This window comes from Colletotrichum phormii (assembly GCF_030913505.1).
Source record: "Colletotrichum phormii strain CBS 102054 chromosome Unknown BDP81scaffold_6, whole genome shotgun sequence".
NCBI classification, from domain to species: Eukaryota; Fungi; Ascomycota; class Sordariomycetes; order Glomerellales; family Glomerellaceae; genus Colletotrichum; species Colletotrichum phormii.
In genome coordinates this window covers 1,441,264-1,458,466 of record NW_026851448.1, presented here as the reverse complement: position 1 = coordinate 1,458,466, position 17,203 = coordinate 1,441,264, and the positions used below count along the sequence as shown (strand labels likewise).

At 53.1% G+C, this 17,203-nt stretch overlaps 6 protein-coding genes across 6 annotated transcripts; 5 read left to right on the top strand and 1 right to left on the bottom strand.

Moving 5' to 3' along the window:
• Positions 1-8: 8 nt before the first annotated feature.
• Positions 9-1,096, top strand: BDP81DRAFT_423246 (HAD-like domain-containing protein). The gene has a single exon (XM_060590052.1). It carries the CDS (start codon positions 40-42, stop codon positions 901-903), a length of 864 nt encoding a protein of 287 aa, XP_060447625.1. The 5' UTR covers positions 9-39; the 3' UTR covers positions 904-1,096.
• Positions 1,097-1,283: 187 nt separating this feature from the next.
• On the top strand, positions 1,284-1,874 carry BDP81DRAFT_392399 (uncharacterized protein; the record flags this gene model as incomplete). The annotated part of the gene is made up of 1 exon (XM_060587701.1): positions 1,284-1,874. The coding sequence occupies one exon, from the start codon at positions 1,284-1,286 to the stop codon at positions 1,872-1,874; it is 591 nt and encodes a 196-aa protein (XP_060447624.1).
• A 5,284-nt stretch (positions 1,875-7,158) lies between these two features.
• BDP81DRAFT_392398 (uncharacterized protein) lies at positions 7,159-8,151 on the top strand (the record flags this gene model as incomplete). Its single annotated transcript, XM_060587700.1, has 1 exon — positions 7,159-8,151. One exon carries the CDS (start codon positions 7,159-7,161, stop codon positions 8,149-8,151), a length of 993 nt encoding a protein of 330 aa, XP_060447623.1.
• Positions 8,152-9,002: 851 nt separating this feature from the next.
• BDP81DRAFT_447905 (uncharacterized protein) lies at positions 9,003-10,860 on the top strand (the record flags this gene model as incomplete). Its single annotated transcript, XM_060592238.1, has 3 exons — positions 9,003-9,083; positions 9,155-10,555; positions 10,630-10,860. The coding sequence occupies 3 exons, from the start codon at positions 9,003-9,005 to the stop codon at positions 10,858-10,860; spliced, it is 1,713 nt and encodes a 570-aa protein (XP_060447622.1).
• Positions 10,861-11,105: 245 nt separating this feature from the next.
• Positions 11,106-12,383, bottom strand: BDP81DRAFT_447904 (serine/threonine-protein phosphatase 2A activator 2; the record flags this gene model as incomplete). Its single annotated transcript, XM_060592237.1, has 1 exon — positions 11,106-12,383. The coding sequence occupies one exon, from the start codon at positions 12,381-12,383 to the stop codon at positions 11,106-11,108; it is 1,278 nt and encodes a 425-aa protein (XP_060447621.1).
• Positions 12,384-12,720: 337 nt separating this feature from the next.
• BDP81DRAFT_195403 (exosome complex subunit Rrp46) lies at positions 12,721-14,005 on the top strand. The gene is made up of 3 exons (XM_060582471.1): positions 12,721-13,016; positions 13,081-13,238; positions 13,326-14,005. Exons 1-3 carry the CDS (start codon positions 12,827-12,829, stop codon positions 13,707-13,709), a joined length of 732 nt encoding a protein of 243 aa, XP_060447620.1. The 5' UTR covers positions 12,721-12,826; the 3' UTR covers positions 13,710-14,005.
• Positions 14,006-17,203: the final 3,198 nt, after the last annotated feature.

Here is a 17,203-nt window from a genome sequence, read left to right as displayed (position 1 = left end):
CAGCATCAAACCGCACTTTATCATTCCCGTATTGCACAGATGCTTCCAAATACCCTCAATCTCGTTTTGGACTTTGACGGTACCATTACGAAAAAAGATACAATCGGTACACTAGCAGAAATCGGCCTCCAATTCCAGCAGCAGCGCGGGGTCGATCTCTCTTCGAATTGGCAGGAGATCCTCCTGGATTACAGCAAAGACCATGCCGACCATGTGTCCACATATCTTCCAATCGCAGATAACAGACTCTCGCTCGAAGAAGAGCTCGCCTTCTTGCGGGGTCTGAACGAAGTTGAGTCGCGATCTGTCCAGAGAGTCGAGAGGTCAGGCATCTTCCGGGGCATCAGTCGGGAATACCTGACACTTGTCGGTAAAAATTGCCGGAGAGAAGGAAGAGTCGATCTGAGGGATGGCTTTGCGGAGCTCATGGACGCTGCCAAACAGAGAGGCTGGTCCGTCGCGATAGTCTCTGTCAACTGGTCGGGATCATTCATCAAGGGTGTCCTCTCGGACTATAGCGTCGACATCGTCGCTAATGACATCGAGTTAGATGGGAGCATCTCAGGGCCGGAAGTGACGGGTTCAACGGCGCGGCAGCCGTCCCTGATGACGTGCGAGGATAAGCTGCGCGCTCTTCATATATTAGCAGCTCGTAGAGGCGTGGAGGATGTTGGGACGCTGGTGTACTTTGGTGACTCCACTACAGATATTGAGTGTCTTTTGGCAACCCAAGGGGTTGTGATTTCATCCAATGCCGAGTCGAGTTTGATGAAGACATTGAGAAGAATAGGGTATCGAGTGCCAAAGGTGGAGGATGTTCGGGCGTCCGAAGGCACAGCATGGGCATCGACGTTTGTAGAGGTTCTCAAAAGCGAGTTCCTGTCTTTGAAGGAAACATTGTAATGAATTTTCTAGTCTCGACCACTCATATTCCGCCCTTTGGCTGTGCGAATGTTACGTTACGCAGTGCTGTTGTCCTATAATCGGTTCTTTGTTCAGAAACATCGAGTTGACAACCACACAAGAACCTAGTCCTCTTTGTTTACTTGAGTACAGAACATCTCTTTAGAAACCTGAGATAATACGTTCCCATCTGGAAACAACTGCAGAATTCTTAACTCGAGATCTGTTCGATCTAGGCAGGTAATATGTGCGACACGATCTGACGTCGAGTATATGAAGACGTCGAGACTCGGGTCGATGTTGCCATTCCAGATCTTCGACAACAGTAAGTTCAATTTCCCTCAACTTTTCCGCTTTTACTACTTTTCTCTCTAGCAATCATGTGTTTCTACCGCGCCACCGTGTACGAGTGCAAGCACAACGAACTCGGCAAGAAGGTTACAATCTGCAAGTTGCAGAGAGACCTCCTCAAGTACACGGAAGATAACGCCAAAACCACATGCATCGAGCGCCGTGTGCACTCCATGAACTGCGTCCGGAAGGCTAGAGTGTGCGACAAGTGCCAGCGTCTCGACACCCTCAAAGGCCGCACGCAGGAAGCCTTGGACAGCTTGAAGGAAACCCTGATAAAGGGCAAGTTTGTCGATGACGATTCCGAGGAGTGCAACACCAAAGCTCTCGAGGACTTTGAGGCTGTCGAAATCCCCAAGATTGGACTTGAGTCCTCTGACGACGATAGCATTGAAGCTCATGAGACCTTTGAAGTCGTCGAGACTTCCAAGCTTGGTTTGATCTCTGACGAACCCGATGATGAAGATGCTAGTTCATCGAAGGCAGAGACGTCTATGGCCCCCGAGACCTCAGAGATTCGGAATACCTCCGAGGCTTCCAACGAAACGGTTGAAACTACTGACACAAGCAAGAACCTCGCCGAAGACGCCGATACAGAGCCCCATGACTGTTCGTTTTGATCAGCCAGGTGGTAGGCATCGCTATACCCCGCGCACTGGATCACAAGATGTCCAGAGAAAGCGCAGGTATGTCCGTTTTCAATTTGCTCCGGGGTTTAAATGCAGTTGCCTTGTTTGATTTAGAATAAAGCTGGACGTTTATGAGTATACATGAAGTTTTGTGTTACTATGCTATCGCTTAGTGAAAGTGTCTAGTCTCCGGCCCGGCGTAAGTGCCACCTAACAATGCCGTGAATCCTCGCGAGGAATCTTCAAAGGTGACATAAATGAAGTATACAAATAGATCCCAACTGCGTTTGGCGTCGGTGGCATTGCCATCTTTCTGATGAGCATCCGTAGATCAAGGCTTAGACAGGAAGCCTTAATGACAAGCAAAGGGTTGGAGGTGAGGTTATAAACTCGACTTTAGTGTTCTTTCTCTATGGATGTTATCATGAGTTCTCAAAACAGAACGACGAGAGACACAACTGCATTAATCATGCTTCGTAAGCATAGCGAGTAACGCATTCAGGTGCAACCTTTGACGTTAGTCAAGTAAGGTAAAGGTTGGAGACTGCACTGTATCAACACGCTTATGACAGGGGAATAGTGTATTGAATGAATTCAAGTTGAGATTGTTCGCAATGGGAAGCTTTGCCACATATAATTCAACACCAGGACATAGTAAATAGTGTGTGGTTTTCCTCCATGTGCACCTTGCCGTCTGCAAAGACAAAGCCCGAGATGCCAGCTTTTTGAGCTGCAAAGAGCGTGAGACATATCACCGATACTTTGTCGCTTCGGTTGGAATCTCGAGAGGTGGTGGTGGCGTGAACTACGACAGCGGCAAGAGGTCAGATCATTCTTAGCTCCTATACACCGGCATTCGACTCTGAGATCCGGGTCTGATCCGGTCGACTTACATCTCTCGATGTAATGCTATCTGACGTCTGAAATGCTCGGGAATCGCCACCCAGGGGCTCAAATTCCTCGCCTTGCGTGAGCATTACTTCGGTTTGAAGTCCAAGTAACGAAATGCAAGGCGACCTCCCTTCCTCGAGGATTCGGACAAAGTCATACCTGAATCAAGAGTAATCCCACAATATAGGAAACTCGTCACGACACACTGGCCGTATCGTGGCCATTGGCATTGCGTGGACCTAGAGTCAGCTCTTACCAGCAGGCCTGGGTTAGAGCGGCGAAGCTGTCGAGGAACAAAAGGTATCCGACGGCAGGAAGACTGGATGAGACAATTCAGACACGGCCGGGCCAGGTGTCAGGTCACCTTTAGACGGGTTGCAGTGCCGACAAGCGAGCAGATCCTATGCCAAAACATGCAAAGCATGGTAGGAATGTTTATGAATGTGCGGGCTCGTGTGCGACCAAACCCCCAAATTTTGCTTTGAGGTGCAGACATGGATGAGACCCGGTAGACTTCTCAGGGTCCTGGTGAGCTTTGTGGTTCACAGGGGTTGTTGAGTATGTATCAGTCGGACCGAGCGGTACAAGTCAACCGATAGCACGAAGGGTTTGAGGCTGGATCAACCGCAGAACAACCCCTTGTGCCCGCTCTGCAAATAGCCGTTGCAATGTGCGTTGCTTCGAGACGGTCCATTATGTTGAATGCCTATTGATATCGGGGGCCTCAAAACGAGGTGGGTGAAGTTGGTATGGAGTTATCTGGTTATACAAGCCTGACGGGCGGGCATTGGAGACAATCGCAACGAACACGAGCTGCATAATGTAGGCTTGAATGAGGTAAGGTAATTTAAGCTGCCAAGCGATGCAATGCAGAGCAGCAGAGCAGCCGGGGGTGGGCTGAGGACGTTGGCGTTTGGTGTTTGGCGTTCTAGCCGTGAATGTGGTGTATGATGTTGGAGCTGCAGAGACCGTGCGTAGGCGAGGGTAAGGTTAAGGAGGTTTAAATTAAAGGCAGTGATGCATTTGGTGTGCCAGAAAACGGAGCCATCATGTATATAGATTTGCGGTCTGAGTGTTCCAAGTTGACGGTCAAACGGTCTAGGAGCTGGCGGACAGCAAGCCACTGGAAACGTATCTCGGCGAGAATGAGTTGTGCAGCAGCTAGGAAGCGAAGTAGTGGGCTGTAGCTGCGCAAACGCCGCATAGTTCGGATGGGACTTGTGGAACAGAGCAACGCGGCTCTAGCTCTGATGAGATCATTAATGCCTTCTGCACGCTAGGACTACATACTATAGTGCAGTATTGTATCAGCGAGGGTAGGAATTCGAGTAGGAGGCGATTGCAGAGGCAACGATGTCCCTGAAGATGCAGATAGAGTTACATCCGAGTCTGGATCACGTCGACATCTCGGGCGATACACGGGTCGACTCCTCCATCAAGTGGTCATCGACTATCTGAACGCCTCATAGCTCGACGGGGTGAAAGAAAGCAATGCCCTTACAGACAGAAATGGTGAACAAGCCAGGGTTAGGGAAGTGTTTGTTCACGTAGTTTCCTTGCCTTCTCTGCAGGTACCTTGGCTCTCTGCACCTGCACAGGAATTCCCAGCTCGGTCCGGACGCTCGGCAAAGGCAGAAAGACCCATGCGAGGTGAGGAGAGGGCATGCTTCGTTCCCATCGACGTGCCATTAGCACAGAGAAGGGCTGGCTGGCTGGCATATTAAATATTGGCTTCGAGGCGTCCCGTCGGCTAGGACCAACATATGGATAACTTTACCAAAAAGAAATACTCGTAAAGTAGAGAGAGATCTGAACCTACATCGAGTCCAATAGAGGCCTCAGGCTTCGGTCGGACAGTTCGAATGATGCCCTTGATTCGCGGATAGGTTGAGGCGAAGATGATCTACAGCTAGTTCCTACCCAAGCACCCAATGTCAGTGTGAGATGGAGGGAGAGACTGAGGCCCTGTGCCATTGGGTTTAGTGCACTTGGGGAATGCAGAGCCAATGGCGACCTGCCTAAGCTGCTTAGAGATGTGTTTACGTAAACTTACTCTTCACGCTAACAACGTGCATGCATGCACTTTACCTCGAGGGAAGGCACCCCATATGTCGTACCTGCCTTACCTTATTTGACTTGATTCAGGTACCTACGTACCGCGTCTGGCTCAACTTCTAAGCGCTAAGGCAATATCTAACTAAGGCAACATTTGAACAGAACGGATAGGTACTCCGTACGGATATGGCATCGGAAGTTCCTCGTCACGGGCCACCCTGGAGATCAGGAGGTACATTGCGGAGCAGGTTGGCGGGAGTGAAGCAAATTACGCCAACTGGCAACTGCTTGTAAAGTGGAACCCAGGGGGAAGGAGATGCAACTTCCAAGTGGAAGGAAGGGCCAGGAAGGGGGGAAGGCTGGAAGGCTGCTTGCTCCCCGCATCCGCGTGCGCGCAGCACGCGGATATCAATCAGGGTCTGGCGGCATCGCCGCGCCGGCCCTCTATTCGCAGGAAAAGGACGTATCCGTACCTTTGGGAGTGGAGGGCTGTATGTTGTGGAGGTCGGGTCGGGTGTCGCCGCATCCACTTGAAGCATTGCAGCAATTTACCGTCCAGTCCTGCATGCTTGAGGCATTGTCTACGTGGTCTATGTTTCTCATGCTGTGCCACGAGAAATAGATAACGACGGGAATTGTGCTGACGACAGTCTTTTGTTGCTTTTGAGACAGACTCTGTACTTACTGCAAAGACGAACAGATGCAGAGTACCTTATGGTACATGACAAGCACAGAAGCATCTGACAATCCCAGTCCCCTGCAGCTGCGCTTGTTGTTCGTGACCAAATGGTTCGCCGTGGCAGGCGCCGCTTTGGGGGTCTGAGTTTTGGATGTCCAGCATCCGTACCAGTGTGCCAGTCAAGTAATTAAGCTAAGGTACGAATAGGTAAAGACGACCTGAGAGACTCGACAGGTTTGGGTGTACGTTGTGCTGTTTCCCTTTCTGCTGCATAAGATATCGAGTCCAATCTTCTATTCATCTTCAGCGCCTCCCATCTCTTATTGAGGGTCGCCTGCCAGAATGACATCCCCCTTCCCAACATCCACACGTTCCCGACACAACAAACAAGCTGTAAACGTCAAGTAGATTGCTAATACCAGCCAGGGGAAGGAATCAGAAAGAAGCGGTCCGACACAGAGAGACAAAGAGCCATGTGTATGCGGCGTGCGGCGTGCAGCGTGCAGCAGCGGTTTGCCGATGGCGTACAGCGATAGCGCCCACCCCCTCCTTCGCTTCGTTACCGTACGCAGTACTCCGTAAGGTCCATTAGTAGGTATTGTATCTTAGGTAAGGTAGCTTATTACGAACACAGCTTACTCCTGAGCCCTGAGCCCGAGTTCTCGGTGGTTCTGGACGTGCCCCAAGTCCCCTAAACCGATTAGATAGTCCCAGGGGCATACTGGGCTCAGTAGGGTCAAGTGCCTTTGGGTGCCAACCGTGCTTTAGTAACCCACCCCCACCCCCTTTCCTCATGGCTTGGATGTATACTTCCCCACTGCCATCGATAGTGAGTACTTTCGAATAGTATGGCGTCCCTGCTAGAACGTTAGGTATCTTGCGTCTTCCTAGGTACTTGGCCAGGTTCCTAAGAAGTGCATTGCTCTACAAACTCCCTCTCTGCCTCCCATCTCCCGTCTCTCCGCCTCCAGTATCCGCGTCCGTCCTCTCTCGTATATCTCCAGGGCCTGCTATTTGCACCCCCGGCTGCCCTCCCGTCCCTGCCCATCTTCCCTCCTTCAGAATTAGGACCCCTTCGTCAGCCGCCCAGGGCCCTTCTTCTCATTTGCAACCCGGAATGCGTGACTCTGCTTGACACCACAGCCTTTTCATCCTCCATATTGCTGCCCTTCTGCCCATCTCTTCGCCTATTCGTCGTGCCTTGTTTATTTGTCTCGTCTCTCTGCTCCTGCCCTGTCGTTGCTGCAGTTGCACCTCCGCTCCTACCATTACCATCGACTCCCTGCCCTTTTACCTTCCTCAACTTCATTCCTCTCCTTCCCTCCCTCTCAACAGTCCTCCTCGCTCTTCTGCAAACGACACCGCTCGAGAACAAACGATTCTTCTCACTTCGAGGCCTACCCCCAACGCCAAAGTCCCAATCGATCCAGCAGTCGATGCCGTTTTACGAAAGCACGGCCTGCTGCTGACTTGTCCGACCGCTCGTCGCGCCGAGCTCTAGTTGTTACCCCTCGAGACAACCGCCCTCGGAAACTCGTGCAACCTTCACAACGAGAAAGGAACCGATTTACTCCGCGGTATACAGGCTTAGTTCCCCGCAGCTAATGTCGCCCTCGCCAGCCTGGCACATCGGATTCTCCGACTTTCAACATGGAGCCAGTTCCCGAGACTGAGAGAATGGAGGAGTTCCGATCCTCACCACTTCCTTCGCTCCGCATACATAATCCGACATTACTTCCTCCTGCCGTCACCGAGCCTGAACCTTTGCGAAAGCCCCCGACCCTCCGCCGCCAGACCGATCCCAGTCCCACTTCTCCGACTGCGCCGTCTTGGACCTTTACCCCTCTGCCCTACCGACCACGTACTACGTCGCCCTTGTCCGGTCACCACACGAGATCCAGGTCAGCAGCGAGCTTGGCCCCTCCCATGTCTCGCACCCAGTCTATGCCCGGCGTCAATGGCGCTGGCCATATTCTGTTCTCCCCTCAATTCCGCCCCGCCAGTCCTTCCGGATCGCCCGCCCGCGTGCGAACACCACGGAAGCCCGTCGACGAGGCATTCCCGACTTCACCTATCCGCGCCTCCGCCTTGGACTCGGATCGACAAACTGCAGAGCGCCACAGTTCCCCAAACCTGATTGGAACGACGCCCTCCATGGTCCTGCCCCGACATCGTCGCCCGTCCTCGCCATTGCGGCACCCTGGTCATGCCAGCACTCCGTCGTTCACAATGCCTACCACGCCTACCTATACATCTGCGTCGTCTTCACCATCTTTACGAGGGTACGACTCCTTCTCATACGGCTACGGAGTCTCTACTTCGTTTCCTTCCTCATCGGTGCCGTCAACCCCGACATCTACAAGATCGAGGAGCCCAAGCATTTCTAGTCTGGAAACCATACCAGACTCGCCTGATGCGGAGGAGGCAGCTATGGAGGCAGAGAGAATTGCCCAGTTGAAGGCCGCTGCAGACGCTGCAGAAAATGGCGATGCCAGCGAACTAAAGGGCAAGAGCGGTCTAGACGCACCCTTGCGTGGCAGAACGCTGGGTGGGTTTGGATCGAGAGACAAGCGAAAGCGCTGGAGTGTATGTGGCGCCGAAAGACGACAAGATCTCGACTTGGAGACGATTTGGGAAGACTGAGAATTTGGAGACCTCGAAACGTATAACGCAAGTGCAGACAACCAGGAAGCAGACACGGACCGAGAAACACCTCAAAGGCTGGAACAAAGCAAAAGGTTTCGAGGTCTGCAACGGCGTACAATTCCCGACACTCAGTTGTGCAGAGCGTCCGGGTTTCTTTGCACTGCATTTAGCATCGATAAGGTTATGGGCATGGCGGCGTTCAGTGAACTCCTTCTGATACCCTACACTGCATTTCAACTCACAAAGGGCATGACGGAAAGATTGTAATCATATTTGGGTTCTGTACTTTACTACAGATGGGACGTTTACTCCCTTCCGACGGGGCTCGACCCTCTACTTCGAGAAATGGCGTTGGAGGTCTGCTTGTTAATGAAATATACCACATTCATGAACCTTCTTCTCCCTTTTTGAGGCGTCTTGCCGACAAGCCGTTGTGTTCTGATGTTTTTGCTCATTGCGACGATGTCTCAGCTGTGGCCGGCCGCTTGAAGGGGTTGAAATCCGGCCCCCTTGCGTGATACTATCAAACCCCCTCCCACTTCTTCAGGACCCGACTCTCAATAGACAACACCCATAGTCTTCCCTCTATTCTTGAGCCCTCCACACTTCCAGGGAACCAAGGGCTCGATGCCTCTTGTTATGGAGATCACGCAACTCCCTGAAGATCTGAGCGACGACAGCAACAGTGTATAAAGACGGACATGGCTTACACCTCAAAGATCTTGGTGTATCAAGCAACTCAGCATACACTCGGCTTGACATAATACCTTACAGTAACTGTTGTTTTGATTATTCATTACTTCAGCCTTCTGTTATCTTCCCATCGCTGTCGGTCATCTTCCAACGTCATGCAGCAGAGTCTCTTCTTGGGCATCACCGCCCTTCTCCTCGGAAATGCGGTAGCAGCTCCGAAAAGTTCAGACGAACAGGTGAGATTGACACAACTCAATCTGGATATTTGGGAAATGGCGAATTACTAACAGAAGTGAAAAAAAAACAGGTCGCCGCTCACATCGTCCGAGGCCCAGACTCCCGACCGGACCTACAATCGGGTGAATGGGTCCGTCCAATCGCCGCCCGGGGCCGCTCCGGATTCCACTTCAACGGCACCTCCAACGGGACTTCGTCTGCCGTCGGTACGGGCACCGCCGTGGGGACTGCCAGCAGCACTCACTACACACTATCGTACAACTCCTCATCCACCGCCGCCTCCTCCTCGTCGTCGTTCCACGCTTCTGGATGCCCGGAGAGCGTCACCACGTCCTTCACAACGGTTGACGTAACCTTTTACATCACGGCGACCACTTCTTACGGCGGCAACTTGACGTCGTCGAGAGGTACCGGCACAGCCTACTTGCCTTCGTCTTCATCCTCACTGCCTGCCAACTCTACCAGTTCGAGAGCTGCATGGAATACCACCTCCTCAACTTCCATGATACTCTCGACCGGCTACACTCTGCCCGTCAACTCAACAACCATCTCTTCCGTGGTATCGTCCGAGTCTCCCTGCCCTGACGACACCGCCAGCACTCACCAGCCGTACCCCAACATCACGTCAACATACTCCAGCTCGTCCTTGACGACAGGAGGTTCAGATGGGACCGTCACCTCCGTACCCGCCTGGCACAACACTACATCTGCGGTCCCCTCTCAGACAACCGAGCCTTGCGACGACGATATGAGCTCCACCTCATCCTACATCAACTCGACTTCGACGGCGTTCAGCAGCCAGCTCAACTCCACGGCGCCGTGGTCCACAAAGACTTCAACTAGCGCAGCCGTAGAGACGCCATGCGACGACGAGACCAGCACCGGAAGCGCTGTTCCCACCTTCACCTCTAGTATGCCCCTCATCAACTCGACCACGACATACACGCTCTCTACAAAGACTCAGAACGGAACTTACAGCCAGTCCGCCTCCACCGTCTCCTCTTCCTCCCTCACCTCCTCCACCTCCTCTACCTCGGCCCTCGCCACAACCGAGCCATGCGACGACGAAACCACCGCCAGCGCCTCGACCTACAGCTCGACATCATCCAGCTGGACAATACAGACGCCCGACGTGACGCCCTTCCTCCCCAACACCAGCAGCAGCATCGCCGTCACGTCGTCCACCGCCCAGGTGACGACGGCGTTCTCCTCCGTCATCCCAACGGAAAGCTGCGTCATCGACACCTCCATGGCACCCATCACCACCGCCTCGCTGATCACGGTCCCGACCTCGACCACGATTCCGACAAAGACAGTCTGCCAAAACGACGCGCCGACGGGCAAGCCCATGCCAGGGAACAACCACTGCGGCGTTCACGGTCTGCCGGTAGGCAACTACTTCTTGGCTCGCTTCGTCAACAACGCGCCCAATGTGCCCGTGACCCTTGAGGGCTGCTACCAATTCTGCGCTGTAAGTTGATAACTCTCCCCCCTTTCTCCCCGACTCTGAGCCCGGCATTTCTGACAAGACTCCTTTCTTCACAGAGCGTCATGAACACCACGGACGGCTGCAAGTCGTACCGCTTCTACCCCGAAAAGGGTCTCAATGTCCCGCGGTGCGACCTGTACGGCAGCACCGTCGCGTACGCGCTGGACTCCATCGACAACGACCACCCTGATCTGTGGTTCGATCTCACTTGCGGCTCGCCCTCCAGCGAGCAGTGGGCGCACCTTCCGGGTATTGAGCGTCTTCGCGAGCTCGGCCTGGTAAGGTAGACATCTACCTGGACGACGATTGAGGTGACTTATGCCTAAAAGTGAACATACGAAAAAACGAGGGATGCTGCTGAAGCATCGTAATACAACCGGAGAAGTGTAATAGAGGTTTCCCACTAGATGGAGTGGCAATATGGAGAACAAATCATAGTAGTGCATAATAGTATAATCAAGAAGGTTCATCATTCATACCAGTCATGGCTTTTCATAAGTTGTCATATGGCACCCCGTCGTAGACGTCTAGTCTAGTCAAAGGGTATCCGTCGAAGATTATCACGTGCCCCCCTCTTCCTCATCTCCTGAGCAGCGGCGACACTGCTGGGAACCTTGATACCGCAGCAATCGCCCCATCCAACGTGTTGATGCTTATGCTTGCTCACATTCCCCGGGTTGATCTCGCCGCTTTCCTCTTCGTGTTCCTCGTCACCTAGCTCAAAGTCCTGCTCTGTGCTCATCCCATCCACTGCCGGGATCAGTGAACCGAACAGGAAGTGTTGCATGACTGGAAGTTTCCTCAAAACCTCGGCGACGAACATTCGGCGCATACCGCCCTCCACCTTGGTCCACGACTTGGAAGCTGAGATATCGTCCAACATGGGGCTGTGCCATCGCAGACCCTTGACCGTCTTCGTATCGTTGACGAAGTTAACCTGGCCAAGGTAGAGATAATCGTGACTGAACTCCTCCAGTGTGAGGTCTTGGTGGATCGCTAACGGTGTGATGAATGGGTGGTGTAGAAGCTGCGAGGCCCCAAACAGAAAAGGGAGGAACTGGTAGTCGTCCAAGCCCCAGACTCCGTGTGAGCCAGCGGGTTCCAGATAGTACGTCAACTGGACGTTGCGCATGACCTGCAGGTACCTCTCAAATACCCTGAGGACCAAGGGTCGGAAGTCATCCTTAGTGATGATTCGGAGCTGGTAAAGGCATAGAAGCCACATGATGAAGTTGAGCTCATGTCCAGAACCATAGTCTATCCTCTGCCTATTTCCGAAGGAATGCTCCAGATAGACCAAGACCTCAGTATTCGCGGCCTCGGCAACGCCAAATCTCGTCTGCCAACTCTCTGCCTTCTCTTTCACCAGGTCCAAGAACGTCCGGAAGACCTTGTTGCCAAAGCGCGAGCCCTCTTGATCATCTGGGGGAGCCTCTTTGACAAATCCGTCTACTTCGTCGAGTATGACGAGGATAGCCTGTAGCGTAGGGCTGAGTTCGCTATCTTTGATGGCGGAGCGAGGTGTATCTTCGACGGACTCGGAGAGGCCAAAAACGAAAGCTAGGACTAGCGTGTATGTAGGGGACGACAGGAACAGCTCGTGGTCTTTTTGAGAAAGGATCCGTCTTGAAGGGATTTTGTATTCGTGGTCGTCGAGGCCTAGTGGTATAGGCAGCGCGGGCGTCTCGGGACGAGGTGTTGGGTTGGAGGGAGTTTGTCGACGGCGGCGGGGTTCCAGCTTGGGAATCTTGTTGTTCAAAGTCGGCACGGCTGTTGTGCCGGCATGCGTTGCAGTATCTACTGAGGCCATGATAGGACAAACGGAGGGTCGAGCGCAAGTATCCAGTGATGAAGCGATTGGAGTGCGACCAAGTTCGACGGAATATTGGGTGATGTTGAAGTGAAAGCGAAGCTTAGCAAGCTCGCTGAGCTAAGTATCCGTACATACGTACCTGCCCGGTCAATGAAGCGTCCCCCACCTGAGGTAAGGTACGGGTACAGGACATGCCTGCCGACGCAGATCTTGATTGCAATTGGTCTGCTGCCGGGAACTTTGCCTTGTGACAGGTACGTACCTGTGGCTCACCAACTTCATCCCAATTTTTCCACTCGGAAGTTGCTTGAGGCAAGATATTCGAACCGCCATTGTACTAATTCGCGCTCACTTTTCAAGCGTACCTCAAGGGAGAAATCCTAACTCATCAGCTTAATCCCTTATTCTTCTTTGCCAACATCCCCGCATCACCGTTCGCCATGACTCTCAATTCGAACCCTCAGGCCCGCATCTCGCATCTGCCGCGAGTAGATGGCTCGGCAACGTTTTCAAGGGGCGGTTATTGCGTGGTTGCGGCCGTCAATGGGCCGATTGAGGTCCAACGACGAGACGAAAACCCCTTCGAATCAGTCGTCGATGTTGTCGTACGACCTGCTGCAGGGGTCGGAGGTCAGACTGTCTTTTTTCTGGCACCAAGTGGACAACTTTGCTCACAATCGTGACGACTATTTAGGCACAGGAGAGCGCCAACTCGAGAATATTTTGCGTTCCGCCCTTCGCCAGCTGATTCCCGTCAAAAACTTTCCTCGTTGTCTCATTCAGGTCACGCTTCAGGTGACTGAGACGCCGCAGAACGATTATGCGAACAGCAAAGTAGTCCAGGCTCATTCTGTAAGTGAAGAAGTCCATCTCATCTCAAAACCCACCGCCCTGTGTCGCCTGTGTAGTACTATTGCTGACTATCCTATTTTCTGAAAGAGCCTGCCTCAGTTACCGGCCCTCTTTCACAGCGCCATCTTGGCCTTGCTGTCGGCCGCCGTGCCTTTGAAGGCTATTGCCACATGCGCCACTTTGGCCGTCGTCGAGAAGGTTGACAAGATCATCGTTGACCCTTCTCCTCTGGAGATAGACCAGTCAAAATCGCTCCACGTTGTCATATTTACGTCGCAGAACGACCTCTTGTTGCTGGAGAGTGAGGGAACTTTCTCCATGGCCGAGTGGGATGAAGTGATTAGCAAAGGTCAACTAGTGTGCAGCCAGCACCGCCAAGCGGAGTTGGGCGCGGCCATGGACGACGACAGCCAAGACACGACCGACATGCAGCAGTTCATCCGGACCGTCATGGAATCGAAGGCTGCGTAAAATCAGCCCATCAACCGAAGCATACAGGGTCTTGGAACCGCCGAGCGACTACCAAGGCGTGGGTGATGCCGCACTCAGGAGTTCCAGTGGAGGAGAGATGTCAACACTGGCACACTGCAATCGACGGTGAGATGGATGATACCAACGAAGAACACGCGGCATCGACGTCTAGGCATCGGGGCTTGCGCCATTGTAGCAATAGGGATGGACCGGACTGGTTCGCTCAGTTATGAGTGGCGAGAACGACAGACTGGGGAGAGTGTCGAAACGAGACGGCCGATGGGGTGGCAGGCGAATTATCATGAGGTTTGATCAGGGGGGAGCAACGATGACAGCACCCAGAAACAGCATTGGAGCTGAGAGCCGGGAACCGGCTCGGCAATGGGCCTCTTCACAGGCTATCACTTTTCACACACGTCAGAAGCAGCAGCAACATGACACGGAAGACAAGGGCCAGAAAGTTATCCCGCGGCCGACGATGGGAAACTGAAAGTAGCGAACCTACCTTAGGTCAGGTCGCATATCAAAGTCAGGAAAAAGTGGATTGGTCATTATCGACGGCGTTGTTTGGCCCGTTTGAAGGTCGCTGAAAATGCGGCGTGAGGCGGTGTTTCAGCTCAACCTCAGGGGTCCTGAAGCGGGCAGGGGCACGGGGAAATCTGCGACAATGACAGGCCCCGAGGTTAGGAGCTACCGGGTGTTTCTGACCAGGACGTCTCCCGTCACGGTGTTACCTTTGACGCTCTCCCGTCTGCGGAGGAAACTGAAAACGGCTCCGTGGCCGTCTGCCGTGGGAGGGAGGATTGGGTGGCTTGCCTTTTTTTTTTGCATCGGTCGGCACTGGAAAATGGTGTCATTTTCCTGTGGGTGGAGTTTCTCCTGTTTTACCTGGCGTTAGCTACCTTTGATGCCCAGGCCTTCGGATACCCTTAGTAGAATTTCGATTATCCCGAGAAGACCTCCCTGGTTTATCAAGTCCCTTCGCGCCCCGGATGGCGATGTCAAAAAACATCTAGGTATGCAATGAGGTGACCAATGAGTTGTAGCCGCCAAGAGCCATGGTTAGCTACGAGGTGGCATGGTATTAGATTGATTTTGCTTGGGGTGGCTTCGGGTCAGTTTAAGCATAATTGATGTTGACATGTAAGTAGGGGCGGAATGCGGTAATCGCATCCCATCTTTCGGAGCAGCTATTCTTTTCCTCCCATTTTCCCTATTTCCAGAACCGCAAGTCTTCCATCTCCCTTTGGCCTTCAGCAAGCAAAAGGAGCGAGTTTTATGGTTGCGTACGCGTGTGTTCCAGCTCGGTGGATCCGGGCCTGTGACCGCTGTTCCGCTTAGGAGGTTTGGCGAAGGCAGCGCCGCAGAGCTTCTAGAACGTCGTGCCGGGAAAGCAAAGGTAGAGATACCTTGACTTATCGGTGAGATTCCCCCCCCCATACGGTGTGATAACAGAGTTTTGGGGTGTACCAAAAGCACGTGTTGCCCAGTAACATGGGCCGGGTAACCGCCAGCCAAGCAGGTTCATGTACAAAAGAATAGGAAGCCTGGTATTCGTAAGGTGAGGTAGCTCTGCCCGTGGCGGGCCAAAAAGCGGGCGGTGTTTGATCCGCAATAAGTCCAAACCAGCTCGACTCCTCCTTCCTTCTCTATGCAACGCTGATGATAACAACAACAAGAACAACGGCGACAACCTTGGAACATGGGAATTCGCAACAACAGCAGTACGGGAGGTGGATTGATGTTCGAAGGCAGCACAGCCCTCATTCGTACACTCTCCAGGTTCCCACAGACACCTGACGGCAAGCTCCATCTGCCATGTCTTTGATATCACCCAGGAACTCTGTACTATTTGTTGTTCACATCAGTGCTGGTCCAACATCACCTTGGCTAAGGCATCTTGAGGTAAGGTTCGTTCCGAAGAAAGGCTTGGCTATCGGTTCTTCTTACACACGGCCGAGTCTTGTCGTCGCATCCCCAACTTCACTGATTCTCCTCGCCGGCGGTTGTCGTTCTACCGGATGGGACGCTCCAGATCTGCAAAAAGGTTTTTCTTTCTGGAGTCTGTCAAGCGGTCAAGCCATGATCTTCTCTCCCGATTAGCCGTCCGTTCAGCCATTGGATGTCTCGGCGCTTCCCAAAGGCAATCGAGCCGTCCAGCAGCAATCGGGCTACCTCGGACGACAGCCTCGATCTGCAGATACCACACACACACCTACCTACCACTGACCCTTGCTTCCTCTCTTCCTCTATCTTGCTGTCATCGGTGGATCATTCTTGCCGCCTCGGGAAGCCTAGGACCGCCCAAGCCGAGCAGCAGCAGAGAGTCAAGGCTCACGTCCTCGAAACACAGTGGCATAATGCAGTCCTGGAAGAGGATCTACCTAGACTTTGCCCCTCGCTCAGGAACAGGACACAGGCCAAGGTGCGGCCTGCGTCTCCCAGCGGAAAGTTGAGGCCAGACCCGGCGGCGAAAACACACACACACATATGCACACGCACATGAAAGAAAACTCGCATGCCGTACCTTATTCGACTACAAACGAGTGATTCAGGAGAGAGTCAGAAAAAGTTGTTGCCGCCAGAATTTGTGTATGGTGGTATGGGATATGGGGAAAGACTTGTGATTTGAGACGACGGAAAACGGACAGATTCGTTGTTTCGCCTCCGACCACCCCGGCCTAGCGGCGTCCCAGACATGAGAGTGAGACTGCACAAGCACCGGTCGATCAGGGCAAAGCAGAGACCAGATTGAAGCCGCATGGCTCTTTGGTTTCTACGCGTTGTGCGGATAGCCTCTGCCCAGTCGAGAGCCACGGTTTTGGTGTCATCACAATACCTAGCCACCGGGCCATCTATTGTGGCTGTCTCACTACCGTGCGGGGATACTTCCCATGCTGCCTCAGTATCGTGACCGCATGAATTGCTCTTGTCATTGGATCCAGCCAGCGCTTGCCATTGTGTCCGCTTGTTGGAGATAGTTCCACGTTGGCCGCAGTCTGGCCTATGGTGTTGATCTTCCTCTCACTTGAATAGAAGGAGGATAGTTCCAGTCAAACGCCTCCGACAAGTAGAGTCGCGCACAGATCTGATACGACTCAATGGCTGGATGTCGGACTGCCCGGTCTTCTTACACGCGGTGGGTGATCATTGATGCTACTACAGTCTACACGTGTACGAGAGAGAGGACCAAAAGTCCAGACAAGAGCTGATCATAGCAGACAGACCAAGGGCAATAACAATAACAATACCAACCGGTGAAGAGAAGGGCTCTTCTCGTCTCGTCTCGTTTGTTGACGTAAAGGAACATAGGCTCGAGTTGCAGAGTATTCGGTACCGTCACAAGTGCGACATTTGTGGCGACCCGAGCGGGTACACGATACACTTGGTGTCCCGTCTCCTGTTGCCTCTCCTGGACCACGCTGCCCGCAAGTTGCAACAGCAAAAAGGGATGCTGTGCGTGAGGTGCGGGCCTGCGGCGTGCCGCGTGCCTG